Source organism: Acanthaster planci, linkage group LG07 (assembly GCF_054643075.1).
Source record: "Acanthaster planci isolate LZ-2023a linkage group LG07, COTS_SCS, whole genome shotgun sequence".
NCBI classification, from domain to species: Eukaryota; Metazoa; Echinodermata; class Asteroidea; order Valvatida; family Acanthasteridae; genus Acanthaster; species Acanthaster planci.
This window is the reverse complement of record NC_141783.1, coordinates 17174319-17188704: the sequence shown is the minus strand read 5'-3', so window position 1 is coordinate 17188704 and position 14386 is coordinate 17174319. Positions and strand designations below refer to the sequence as shown.

The window sequence follows — 14386 nt, the reverse complement described above, 5'->3', positions numbered from 1 at the left end:
GATTTTGTCTGTCAGGCTAGAGTGGACACCAGATAGTCCTTTACGTGCTTGTAAGTGTCCAGTAAATGAAGAGAGGAATTTTTAAAGAATTTTGAAAACAGAAAAAATGACAAATATCCCACCCCAGCATCATCAACATTAATAACTGCCCCTGCAGGAAATGGTTAACGACTAGTTTTTCATTTAAACACAGCAAATTAAAAATAGTAGGTAGTGTGACATACCTGGTTGCTAGTAACATGCATGTCAGTTATCGGTGCTCCCCTGTGGTCATTAATGACTCTCATGGTCATTCCTGTGGTTGGAGAACTGACCGCTATGATACCATCTGTGCCACCAGACAGGACAACGTGACCTGTGAAGTCAGAAAAGGCTCCACTAAACCTCAGTAGCAAAGTATTAATTTTTACCAAATACCCTGAAGTCAAAGACTCTGCCACTAAAATTGAACCCCCCCAAAAAAATTCTCTTACTAACAGACTCTTCAAAACAAGTATCATGCACTACACTTTTGAAAAAGTGCAACAATAATTTCCCTGGCCATATTCTTTGCATTGATTGCTCCTTACACTTGCAGAAATATAAACAAAAAGCACATGCAAGATGGTAGTTAAAAGTGCCCCACTAGTACTACATATGTAGCAATCTCCTACAACTTGTAGCAAGTAATTTTAAGACAGATTTTGATTTTTAAAACAATTTGACTAGCCGTTTTCCTCTGACAATGAGAGCGCCAGACAGGAAATACAGATGAGGATGGCAACTGACCATCAGAAGAGAAGCTGATGACGGTGACTGCCACGCCGTGTGGCTGCATCTTGAGAACCATCTCCACCAGATCTAGGTCAAAGATACGCACCGTCCCGTCACTGTAGCCAGCTACCACTCGCTGCAGTGCCTGGCCTTCCTTCTCAGCTGGAACAACCTGGCTGGAACTGGTCGGCACCGGATTAGGGCTGAAGGCCATGCAATGGCAGCTCTGCCCAGATTCAAAAAGAAGAACACATTGAAAACTGTACTAAAACTATATACAGACTGGTCTACCAAGCCTGGAATCGATTCAAGTCTGACATGGTCGGTCAAGTTCGATGGCTAAAGTTAGATCCACATCACATTGCTACAACTGTAGAATTGGATTGTGAAATTTCTCTGCTTGATAGCTTTTCGAATGATGAATTTAAGATTTGTTTTTGACCAACAGATGCATCCAATGAAAAGCAGAACTCAAGGGAAAAAAAGACACCCAAAGTCCATGTCAGGTGACATACAGTCCTTCCAAAAATCCCACATTCAAACCAGTCATTGAATACTAAACAGTGTCTCTAGCTCTGATGTTCATTTGTGACTACAACAGCAAGATGGACAATATTCACTGTCAGATCCTGGGAAATTATGTCATCAATCATCAACATCTAAACATTTGTTAAACTGTCAGGACTTTCCGGGAAATTACTTCTGAGCATTAAGTCAGAATTAAAAAGATTTCCAATACCTGATCCAGGACTTGGAATTGCAGAGTCTGTTCCAAGTCTGTCAATGTGTAGAGACGAAGGCTGCCGTCATCGTCACATGAGGCGAAGTAATCAGAGGCACTAAAAACAATGGAATTCACCTAAGGAAACAAATGACATCAAGCTGGGGTCCTCAAAGAACAGTTTCAAGATGAATCAATTCCATTCAAAACTTTACTACTCCATAAATGAAATTTCATTGCTCATCGGTTTACACCTATAACGTTACACGACAATAACAGCAGAGTATTAAAGTAAAGTAAAAACAATGAAAATAACAATAAAATATATATATGCTTATCACTAACAGAGGACCTAATTACAGGGCCCAATTTCACGGCATTGCTTAGCACACAATTTCAGGCTAACAGAGGCTCCACATATTTCATGGAGACCGTAAGCAGTAAGCACAGGAAAAATTTGCTGAAACTTAGCACTGTGACAATAGAATCCCTATGTGCATGCAACCCGTAGCACTACCTCACCAAGCACCGCCATGAAATACTGCTTTGGGTTATCAAAATTTTCTGCTAACGTTAGCATGACTTTTTTGCTAACTTTTAAGCAGCTCCATGAAAGTGGGCCCAGGTTGTACTTGTCATGATCAGTCAACACCTGAGGCACCAAAGTTGGGCAATTAATGAATATCAGGACTTCATATCTATAATTGACCAAACCTTCCACTGTATACCAATTAGAAACCCTACTCAAAGCAACTCTATACAACAGTTTAAAATTGAGAAGCCTAATATGTACATCAAGATCCAATAAGTCGACTCTCACATCATAGGATTCAACTCTGACAGTATCCAGTGGGGCTGGCTCCCCTTATCTCGTAATGCACATTTGTGCTTGGTAACTCAATAATGATATTAATAATGATCAACGGCATAGTACAAGTTGAAGTAAAAAATAATTGATTTAAGAAATGAAAGGATAAATAAATGAATGTCACCGCCCAATGAAATGACATCCTACAGATCAGCATATCTTTTGACCTTTTTGCACAAAGCAGGGTAAGGTTTAATGAGACGTACCAAAAGCGACAGCCTCATGCATGTAAGTATCAGTGCACCAAGGCCATAACGTCAGTGGGATTTTTCTTTTGTAGCACCGTTTCCAACAATTGCTGACAGGTTTCCGCAAAACGGACCCGAGACGGGCCATCTCGCGCGTACAGAAACAGCTTCTAATTCATGAGCTGCAGCCCATCAACGCAAACATTGCATCTGGTCGCAGCCTACAAACCTTGCCGATGTGGGAACTGACTATCCTGATGCAACTCCGCTCCACCCAGTTGATGTACCACAGGGTACCAGACGTGGTGCCTACCACACCGATGTCCATGGTGTCGTCGAACTCTGCCGCCGTTACAGTGCCGTCTAATGACATCTCATCCTCCATGACAAGACCCTGGCCGACATGACTGTGCAGCAGGGGGAAAGGGCAGACATAAATATCAGCACAGCCAATCCGTTGGTTTTTTTTTTCAAGTTGCTCAAACGACACAACAAATCGTTACAAGTCACACATTGCAAGTCTCCAGTAACCTGTCTAGTTAATGACCACTCACCAGTCACATGAACTGTGACAAAGACATTTCTCTTATCACATTACCTATGACGCTCCTTGTGATTGGACTTCTAAACTCGATTAAAACTTTGCACAAAAGTTTCATTAGACCTTTAAGGTATTCCCATTAAAGAGTGAAATAATATTTCCAAACATGAAAACTGGCTAGGGAAGGACTGCTTTCACTTCAGCTCTCAATCCATCACTGTAATGTTTGTCGAAAACTTGATAAACGACTAAGATGGACTAACAGGTAACAGAATTTGACTTACCCGTTGGACAACCCAGCAGCCAGTCGGAGTTCCCCGACACCGTACACAGACCACAGCCGAAGCATCCGTGAGGCCCCACCAGTGATCAGACGACTGCTGCCAAACCGACTCACTATCAACCCTGCATGACAGGGCAGGAAATTCATACCTTAATTATGCTCTTGTTTGGGGAGAGACTTAACCAATAAGCGTAATGCATGCCTTGTTGTCTCTACAGTCATGAGAAGCAATCTCCTCGCACTTTGCCTGAATGTGTACCTTTCAATAGAGCATTGGGTGCAACAACTCTGAACATCTTTAAAAAATACAAGTGCATTATTTGGCATTATTTGTCAAATACACTTGCAGTATTTGAAAGATTTTGCATGAAGATAGATTTGTGAAAGTAAGAACTGCCACAAAAGGAGGCCACGAGAACAGTTAAATAAACAAAGTTATTCAAGGTTATGCACAACAAATAATTATTCATGCTAGGTACTTGGCAAACAAAATGATTTTAAAAAGCTTTACATAAGGGCTCCATTAAATAATTTTTGTTGCTTAAGAAACTTGACATACCAAGACACATAAAACGTAAACAAAGAAAAACTCAATAAGTCCTCTGTACGGAGACTATGAGAACTCTTGAAATGTGTCTCAAGACAATTTGAATTGTCTCTTGGACGTACCTATTTCTGCCGAGTCAGCATCCCAGTGCATGAAGCATGAGTTGTGCCTGGTATCCCAAGCTGAAAGTATTCCAGTGTTGGTACCTACATATAGCACGCTGTCTCCCCCGTACTGCAGACTGGTGAAGGCTACATCGCCCAGGATCTGAGATAAGCAAGATGAAATAACACTGCCACAGTAAGAATAAAGAACAATGAAATCAGCAGATCCACAGGGCACTCTATGCACAGGACAATGAAATCAGCAGATCCACAGGGCACTCTTTGTACAGGACAATGAAATCAGCAGATCCACAGGGCACTCTATGTACAGGACGATGAAATCAGCAGATCCACAGGGCACTCTATGTACAGGACGATGAAATCAGCAGATCCACAGGGCACTCTATGCACAGGACAATGAAATCAGCAGATCCACAGGGCACTCTATGCACAGGACAATGAAATTAGCAGATCCACAGGGCACTCTATGCACAAGACAATGAAATCAGCAGATTTACAGGGCATTCTATGTACAGAACAATGAAATTAGCAGATCCACAGGGCACTCTATGTACAGGACGATGAAATCAGCAGATCCACAGGGTACTCTATGTACAAGACAATGAAATCAGCCGATCCACAGGACACTCTATGTACAGAACAATGAAATGAGCAGATCCACAGGGCACTCTATGTACAGGACAATGAAATCAGCAGATCCACAGGGCACTCTATGTACAGGACAATGAAATCAGCAAATCCACAGGGTACTCTATGCACAAGACAATGAAATCAGCAGATCCACAGGGCACTCTATGCACAGGACAATGAAATCAGCAGATCCACAGGGCACTCTATGCACAGGACAATGAAATTAGCAGATCCACAGGGCATTCTATGTACAGAACAATGAAATTAGCAGATCCACAGGGCACTCTATGTACAGGACGATGAAATCAGCAGATCCACAGGGCACTCTTTGTACAGGACAATGAAATCAGCAGATCCACAGGGCACTCTATGTACAGAACAATGAAATTAGCAGATCCACAGGGTACTCTATGTACAGAACAATGAAATTAGCAGATCCACAGGGCACTCTATGTACAGGACAATGAAATCAGCAGATCCACAGGGCACTCTTTGTACAGGACAATGAAATCAGCAGATCCACAGGGCACTCTATGTACAGGACGATGAAATCAGCAGATCCACAGGGCACTCTATGTACAGGACAATGAAATCAGCAGATCCACAGGGCACTCTATGTACAGGACAATGAAATCAGCAGATCCACAGGGCACTCTTTGTACAGGACAATGAAATCAGCAGATCCACAGGGTATTCTATGTACAGAACAATGAAATCAGCAGATCCACAGGGCACTCTATGTACAGGACGATGAAATCAGCAGATCCACAGGGCACTCTTTGTACAGGACAATGAAATCAGCAGATCCACAGGGCACTCTATGTACAGGACAATGAAATCAGCAGATCCACAGGACACTCTTTGTACAGGACGATGAAATCAGCAGATCCACAGGGCACTCTATGCACAGGACAATGAAATCAGCAGATCCACAGGACACTCTATGTACAGGACAATGAAATCAGCAGATCCACAGGACACTCTATGTACAGGACAATGAAATCAGCAGATCCACAGGGCACTCTTTGTACAGAACAATGAAATCAGCAGATCCACAGGGCACTCTATGTACAGGACGATGAAATCAGCAGATCCACAGGGCACTCTATGTACAGGACAATGAAATCAGCAGATCCACAGGGCACTCTTTGTACAGGACACTGAAATCAGCAGATCCACAGGGTATTCTATGTACAGAACAATGAAATCAGCAGATCCACAGGGCACTCTATGTACAGGACGATGAAATCAGCAGATCCACAGGGCACTCTTTGTACAGGACAATGAAATCAGCAGATCCACAGGGCACTCTATGTACAGGACAATGAAATCAGCAGATCCACAGGACACTCTTTGTACAGGACGATGAAATCAGCAGATCCACAGGGCACTCTATGCACAGGACAATGAAATCAGCAGATCCACAGGACACTCTATGTACAGGACGATGAAATCAGCAGATCCACAGGGCACTCTATGTGTAGGACAATGAAATCAGCAGATCCACAGGGCACTCTATGTGTAGGACAATGAAATCAGCAGATCCACAGGGCACTCTATGTACAGGACAATGAAATCAGCAGATCCACAGGGCACTCTATGTACAGGACGATGAAATCAGCAGATCCACAGGACACTCTATGTACAGGACAATGAAATCAGCAGATCCACAGGGCACTCTATGCACAAGACAATGAAATCAGCAGATTTACAGGGCATTCTATGTACAGAACAATGAAATTAGCAGATCCACAGGGTACTCTATATACAGAACAAGAGCTGCATAAGCTGTTCAGAATAACCATTACAGGAAAGCTGTTTTTCACAACCGCTGGTAAAAATCCTTCAGCCATTGGTGGGGTCCACCATGAGTATATCTTGATCTCGTGTTCAGATTTGGTATTCACTCTGGAGAATGTGAGTAGGCAACCTAACCATGTGTATACAATGTAATGTCCTCACACAAGGAATGTCTTCACTGAGTAGGCAACCTAACCATGTGTATACAATGTAATGTCCTCACACAAGGAATGTCTTCACTGAGTAGGCAACCTAACCATGTGTATACAATGTAATGTCCTCACACAAGGAATGTCCTCACTGAGTAGGTGACCTAACTATGTGTGGGCTTACCATGTGCTTTGAGTCCAGTAGGTCCTGAGGCACGTCCGCCTCATGGACGTTCAGGCTGAACCTGCCCTGGGTCTCGTCCAGAAGCCAGAACAGCAACGTGCCCGTCTCACCGACCGAGCAGAACTCATTGGTAGTGTAAGGGTCCCAGGCCAGGGCGTGGATGGGTCTGGCCGTCTTGGAGGCTGCCAGGAGGCTGTAGTCGTGGGTGCTCCACACCACCAGGGTACAATCCCGGTAATCACCTGAGGAAGGTGATAGATGGACAGATGATAAGTTTTGAAAAAGAAGGGAATATCAACAAAGTCAGTTCCACTTCAAGGTCATCTCTCTGGTGATATGGGCAAAACCAAAGTGCTCTGTGATTCCGTGTCCCAACTTAACAAAATAAGTCAGAAATCACCAATGTAATTCTAGATTAAAATCCTTTGAATCTTGCACGATGGAAATCAACAGGAACTCTGAACATTTTTCATCCACGTAACGTTCATTTTTATCAGACTGTCAAATCAGATGATAAAAACTTGCTCTTGCTGATGAAAATAAAAACAAAAGATGATGAAATAACGAATTGGGGGATTGGAATACATTTTCATCACAGGATACGTGGCATAAGATTTGGATCATACTGCATTTACAAAATGTAAGTGAGCCGTATTACACTTCACAAACTGTAAATTGTGGTCATACAGCAAAATCTTTGACTGAAGAAAACTGGCACTTGCAAAAAAAGTGCGTCTGAAAGTTTAGCAGTGCACTTTGCACAATGGAAACAAACTCGCACGCATCTGTACAGCCACATTTCATTACAAAAGTGTTTTACAATTACAGACAGCCGCACCAATCAGGTCTCAGTTTCTTTTAAGCACAACTTTGATCAAAATAAATTCACAGTACAGGTCACATCTAGATCTGGATTTACCCATGGAAATCTGGACCTACGCCACAACTGTCTGTCGCATTTGCCTGGACTTAGACTGCCAAGCGGAGACCATTTGTTCTTAACTGTGGAATTCTGTTTCAAGAGTCGAGCTTATTGTAGTTTTCACAATAAGTAGCTTGAAACACCAGAAGGAAAATTAAACGTTGAAGTTGACCACTTTTTTTCTTACCAACTGAGACTAAGAATCTATCATCCCTGGAGTAGGCCAGGCAGATGACGTCATGCTCGTGGTAGGACAGCACCTTCTTGCAGAGCGCCCCCTGGACGTCCCACAGGCAGATCTGGCTGGCGGCGAGCCCATTAGCGCCTGAAGCGGAGGCTAGCACCTGGCAGTCGTGCTGCAGTGTCAGCGTGGAGATCTCCTCCACGTGACCTACAACGGGAAACAGAAATTGTGGTTTTTTTAAGCCTCTTGCTAATGCGCACCTGTTATTAAACTAGCAGGTGCGACTCTGACAGTCATAATATGCAAGAGGTTTGGTGTGTATTGAGATGCATTTATTTGCATTTCTTTCCTAATAAAATTATGTTCAGCCGTGAATATTTGTGCATGGCAACTTGGCAGAACAACCACTGATGTCGGTGGTACCAACTTCTAATGCATTTGTATTTAGCAAGAAGTATTGCATGGTACTTAGAACAGCACTGTGACGCTATCGCACAGGATGGCAATGGTGCAGTAACCGATCCTGAGCCAAAGGTTGTTGCCATGCCAAACTCGACTTTCCAAGCGGGGTGGTTCTCGAAGCTGTGCAACTGCCATGCCAAATTTTTTTACCAAACCAAACACATGAGTTCAGCACAGCAGTGGTCAAATTGTCAGGGCTATCTAGTTAAAGTCCACTTAAAGGAATCGTGGTAGGTTAAGAGTAAGGCCGTGTCCGAAACGGGCCTCCAGAGCTACGGCTAGGTCTATTGTCTACGCGTCTCCACGCATTTCCAATGGAGCAAAGACCCAGACCTAGCTCTAGACAACAGATTTGGATGCAGCCTAAATCTTTACTGAGACTTATTAGCTACCATGTTACCATGTCTTACCCATGAGATGCTTCTGGGTCCCGGTATGCAGGTCCTCAATGACAATTATACAGCCACTAGTGTAAGCAAACAGCCCGGTGTCAGGGTGCCAGACCAGGTTCCCTCTGCCATTGCCGTTGTACCCAAGGACCGACTTCAGTTTCATACCAGCCTGGTTGGGAGGGGCTATATACCGCCGCTGGAAAAGGACAGAGCAATCTGAAAAATGTGGATGTCTGCACCAACAAACCCCGGCATGAGGGTGCAGCATACTCTGAAGGCCCCAATGATGGCGCTGTGCAGTAATCTTTCAGAAAAACGTTAATGGATGGACAGTTATTTACACTACAGGTAGCAATACGCTGAGGATTTCCTGGATGTGCAACAATCCCAGCCATGGACTGGTCCAGAAAACTGAATTTTCTTAATTCTACAGGGCACCAACGTTGCTGAAGATGTAGACAGATACGTAGGGAAAGTCCCTTTGACAAATCAAGGGAGAATATGACCGAATGAACTTGAAATGCATACTTGAGAAGAAGACTATCACAAGACTACAGGACAAAGTAGCCAGGCTTCAAACAAATACAGACCTTTAATTATATATAACAGGTTTTTTGCCCTTACCCAACGTATATTAATAAGCACTGTATGCTCAGTACTTGTCCGAGAGCTTGCGAAACCTCACAAGCTTACTCGGGTGGGACTCGAACCCACAACCTCCTGCTTACTAGTGCAGATGTCTTAACCACTCGACCACCGAGCTTGCTGGGGTCGGCTGGCCGGTCGGAGTCAAATGAAGCAGCGGGTACCGCGAACTGTTATCAAGATGTATTTTTGCGTTGGGGAGATGTTAATTATATATAACAGGTTTTTTGCCCTTACCCAACGTATATTAATAAGCACTGTATGCTCAGTGCTTGTCCGAGATATAATTAACATCTCCCCAACGCAAAAAAAAATACATCTTGATAACAGTTCGCGGTACCCGCTGCTTCATTTGACTCGGACCGGCCAGCCGACCCCAGCAAGCTCGGTGGTCGAGTGGTTAAGACATCTGCACTAGTAAGCAGGAGGTCGTGGGTTCGAGTCCCACCCGAGTAAGCTTGTGAGGTTTTTTTCGCAAGCTCTCGGACAAGCACTGAGCATACAGTGCTTATTAATATACGTTGGGTAAGGGCAAAAAAAACCTGTTATATATAATTAACATCTCCCCAACGCAAAAAAAACATCTTGATAAAAGTTCGCGGTACCCGCTGCTTCATTTGACTCGGACCGGCCAGCCGACCCCAGCAAGCTCGGTGGTCGAGTGGTTAAGACATCTGCACTAGTAAGCTGGAGGTCGTGGATTCGAGTCCCACCCGAGTAAGCTTGTGAGGTTTTTTTCGCAAGCTCTCGGACAAGCACTGAGCATACAGTGCTTATTAATATACGTTGGGTAAGGGCAAAAAAACCTGTTATATATAATTAACATCTCCCCAACGCAAAAATACATCTTGATAAATACAGACCTTATGCATATGACGTTACGTAAGAGGGTACTTCTTTCCTTCTCTGGGACAAGCTTGAGTGAACCTTTTGTAAAATCACTGCAACTAAATTAAATAACAAGGAACAACCTCTGACTCCGCCTCAACATATAAGGTCTATTGAAGAGTTTAACTTATCAATGCCCCATCTATCAGTTCTGTGCTGAGTGTATTTTCATTTCAAGACACGAGTACTGATGTGGTATACATATATAAACGTACCTACATACATACTGATGTGGTAAAGATACACATAAATTTGACAAACTTTACTTTAATAGTCAATGGTCTCGTGTAGAGATTGTTCCATGTTTTTCCCACAAGACTCTTTGGCTGAGTTCGGGCGGCTTGTTCCCGTATGTTCACGGACAGTTCGATTTGTTGTTTGTGGGTCGGCCGCTCGAACGCCTGGAAGAAGCAAACAACATAAACATGGCGGCGTCCATGTACGTTACTCGAGAGTTAAGTTTTGGATGGGTTGAATTCTTTTCTATATAAACAGGAACATTCATTTCTGTGTTTCAAAAAATAATTAATGTTAATTTTGCAAAACTTCCCATTGTCTACATGGTCTATGGCTTTGGAAGCCACCTCTCCACTTTTGCAGCTAATCAAAAATCAAAATCTCATGAGTTTTTCCTGTAAAACCCTAACGAGGAGGTGGTGTGTGATCCTGTTCCGAGAACAGTGTTCTTGAGTCGTGTTCCCGCCTTTCGAACACGAGAACAAGAAACCCGTGTCAAGAACAGACCGCCCAAACCTCGACCTTTACCGATTGCTACACAGCACCCTCAATAGTTCCTGCTCAAATCCTATGACTGGCAGAAGTTTAGAGGTAAACCTTGGCTTACTTGCGCCATCTGTGTGCGGTTCTCCCTTGCCACAAAGTGGCTGTAGCAACTGGGCCTCATCTGCTTGGCTTTGTCAGTGGCCGGCTTAAGGACTGGCAGGGGTGGGGCTGTGGGGTCCATCCCTGGCTCTGCCCTGCGGTGTCTCTGGATGCGTGGGCTTGTCCCTAGGGTTTCCACCGGTGGAGCTTCATCCTTCAGGGGGAAAAATCCAAACCCAAATTCAGTTTAATTTGTTGATTAGTCAAATGAAAACCAGCTTCACAGAGAGTACGAGATATCAAAGCCAGAATGTATTGAAACGAAAATGGCCTGTTTGTTTGTGACATTTTTGACAATTCTGGGTCTCGGTCACACTATACCTCTGCCATACTTCCTGACGAATCATTATCACTGTGTTGTGTCTGTGCTTTTTCCTACACCTACAATCCTAGACAAAATGGTTGGGGCACATGTCAATAACCATAGACTCTGCAGGTCCCCCACTCCCCCGGTCAATGTTATCATCTCCAGCTGGAGCGCAAGTCGCGTGCTGAGACCCAACATTGAGAGGGGCTCAGGGAGCTGGAGGCCCGATGAGATTTGGCCAGGATTGTAGTCAGGTGCATTCTCAATAGTGCGCTCTGTGTATGGATAGGCCGCTTGGCAGTGAGGGATCAGTATTTCAAGTGAAAGCACTGGGGCTTCATGTTCCATCATTGCCTTGCACTCATGCGCTCTCCTCTCATGCATGTGCACTTGTTGTCTTGTGTGCATTCAAATAGGAAAACTTGTCGCATGCACTGCAGAACACCAAATTAGTGAGTCAGGAGGCGACAACAAGAGGAAGTGCATTTTCACACAGGAATGGCATCCCTTTGGACAGGAAGCCATTGGCGAGTGACCCATTTTAAATGGAATCTAAAGGTTTAAATTCACGATATACTTTGCACTGGGGAGATGTTAATTTTAATGACGGGTTTTGCCCTCACACCGACGTATAGATTCATAACACCGTATACTCAGTGCTTGTCTCAGAGCTTGCAAACAAATTCACAAGCTTACTCGGGCAGGACTCAAACCCAATACCTCCTGCTTACCAGTGCAGAGGTTTTAACCATTCAACCACCGAGCTTGCAAGGTCGGCTGGCCAGCCTGAGTCAGATTTAAGGGTTTCCTGTCAGGTACCGAGTGCAAAGTGGAGAGAGTCACCCACCAGCCTCTCGTTTCTTTGCCGTTTCTTCGCCGGTGTAGGGTTTTTTTTTTGCACAGAGTGGGTAGATTAGCCTTTCACTTGAATTTATGACTACACCACTGGGAATCAACAGTCCAAGCATGGAATGAACAGACTCTACAAACACAAAGCAACTCTTTTGGCACAAACAAGCTACCGTCATGAAAGACACATGCAAGCTCTGACAGCACTCACTGTTTCTGTGACGCTCGACTCCTCCATACTGGACCGACTCGCAGACTCCGGCCCAATGAGGACCACCTCCGTCTCCGCATCCTTGTTTGCTCGCTCAACCCCGCCTAGCAATGAGATGCCCTCCTCTTCCTCCTTGTCCACTGTGGATGTGTCACTGGCCTCTAGAAGTCTAGTCGGAGAGCTCGGCATGGGGGCTTTGTCCCGGGGACGTAAACTGCCGGTCATATCCAGACTTCGGCGGACGGGGCTTTTGCGCGGTGGCTGCGGTCTTGATCCTGCAATTTCAGAGACACTTCTTTAATGAAAAAAACCCATGGATTTTCTGATTAGTTGTTGGGAGAGTCTACTAAACCTGATGCAAATGAGTTTAAACCAAAATTCCTTTAGACTTCCAAGACTTTGAGACAATCAAGGATAGAGTTGTGTGGACATGGCACTCATACTTCTTCATGGAAATACCGCAGGACAAGCTATACTTACCTGATTGGCTCAAAAAATGTTCAGTCTCTAAAGTAGTTCCTCTGTTAAGAACAAACAAAACAGAAATAAAACATGATGAAATTTTTATAATAAGCAGTGACTCCCCCCCTCATTTATGTAAAAGAAATTAATTAACCCTAACCCTCCTCAATCCTTCACCTGTTGGAGGACTGAGGAGTGTTAGGGTTAAAGTTCAATCTACTACCAACTTTAGTGAAGGCACAAGTGGGGATGACAGTTTCTGTTATTGTGTTACTATATCTAAGCAATGTTCTCATAGAATAAATGTTTCAATGCGGTGGAAAACTTATTTGCCTCAGCAGCATATGTAACTGAGGTCAGAGTGTCTGTTATACCACGAACAGTCTAAGAAAAAAACACTGCTTTTCTAAGCATAACAGACAAGAAGGTTTGTAAGTATCAGGTCAATGAAGGTAAGACCAGGGACCATTGCATTTACAAGTAAAATTGCTAAACTGCAAATTCTTTTAAGTTCCTAATCAAAACAATTCAGCTTAAAGTCATTCAAAATCAACATCTATCAAGAAGAACTTTGGCCGTTAACCTTCTTTCAAACCTAACTTTCTACGCTCAGCAAATCTGTAAGCTTCAAAAGTTCCATGACATTTGGCCCAAATAAGACACAACAAGACAGGCTCTTCATTCTGTAATATGCCCGCAATGCTCACAGTGCTGGGTGATCCCGACTGGTGCCATAGAAGTCCCACAAGTAGACAGCCTCCCCTATGCTGAGCAGTCCCAGGCCATCAGGGGTGAATGCCACCTGCTGAATCTTCTCCGAGTGGCCAATGAACACCTGTTGGAAATTATTACATCAATGATAACAGTATGGACTCCATAACAACTACTCCCTCAGCAGTAGAAAGCATGGCTTTATGGCGCATGGCCAGAACACTGGCTGCTCACGGGGAACACCAGACATGGAGCCAGACATTAAGAAGAAGAAATATGTAATGTATTCATGAGGATATCAGGCACAAAGTGGTCGAGTTAGGGCGGCCTGTTCTCTACATGGGTTCCTTGGTCTCGCGCTCGAACGGCGGGAACATGACCCAAGAACACTGTTCTCAGAACAGGATCATACATCACCTTGTTGTCACGTTTTACAGGAACACACAGAAAAAGATATTGGTTATTGGACAGCCCAAGAAAAATAGCAAGATGGCTTACAAAGCCGCAGAAAATGAGGAGTTTTGCAAAATTAACTTTAATAATTTTCCATCGTAACACAGAAATTAATTTTCCTTTTTAAATAGTAAAGAATTCAGCCCAGTTATCCAAACAACCCTCAAAACACGTACATGGACACAACCATGTTGAATGTTACTTGCCACTACCAGTTTGTAGGTCACTG

At 43.9% G+C, this 14386-nt stretch overlaps 1 protein-coding gene across 3 annotated transcripts in view; it reads right to left on the bottom strand.

Annotated features, from left to right (window-relative positions):
* wdr90 (WD repeat domain 90) overlaps positions 1 to 14386 on the bottom strand; it is a 40248-nt gene that overhangs the window by 4696 nt on the left and 21166 nt on the right. For all 3 annotated transcript variants that reach the window (XM_022236816.2, XM_022236817.2, XM_022236818.2), the window contains exons 21-33: positions 13701 to 13828; positions 13012 to 13052; positions 12532 to 12806; positions 11127 to 11318; positions 8768 to 8945; positions 7899 to 8102; positions 6790 to 7031; positions 4024 to 4168; positions 3356 to 3476; positions 2760 to 2937; positions 1493 to 1612; positions 769 to 979; positions 225 to 355 (exon numbers count right to left, since the gene is read on the bottom strand). In XM_022236816.2, coding sequence (XP_022092508.2) covers positions 225 to 355; positions 769 to 979; positions 1493 to 1612; positions 2760 to 2937; positions 3356 to 3476; positions 4024 to 4168; positions 6790 to 7031; positions 7899 to 8102; positions 8768 to 8945; positions 11127 to 11318; positions 12532 to 12806; positions 13012 to 13052; positions 13701 to 13828 — 2166 coding nt within the window. The remainder of the gene's footprint in view (positions 1 to 224; positions 356 to 768; positions 980 to 1492; positions 1613 to 2759; positions 2938 to 3355; positions 3477 to 4023; positions 4169 to 6789; positions 7032 to 7898; positions 8103 to 8767; positions 8946 to 11126; positions 11319 to 12531; positions 12807 to 13011; positions 13053 to 13700; positions 13829 to 14386) is intronic.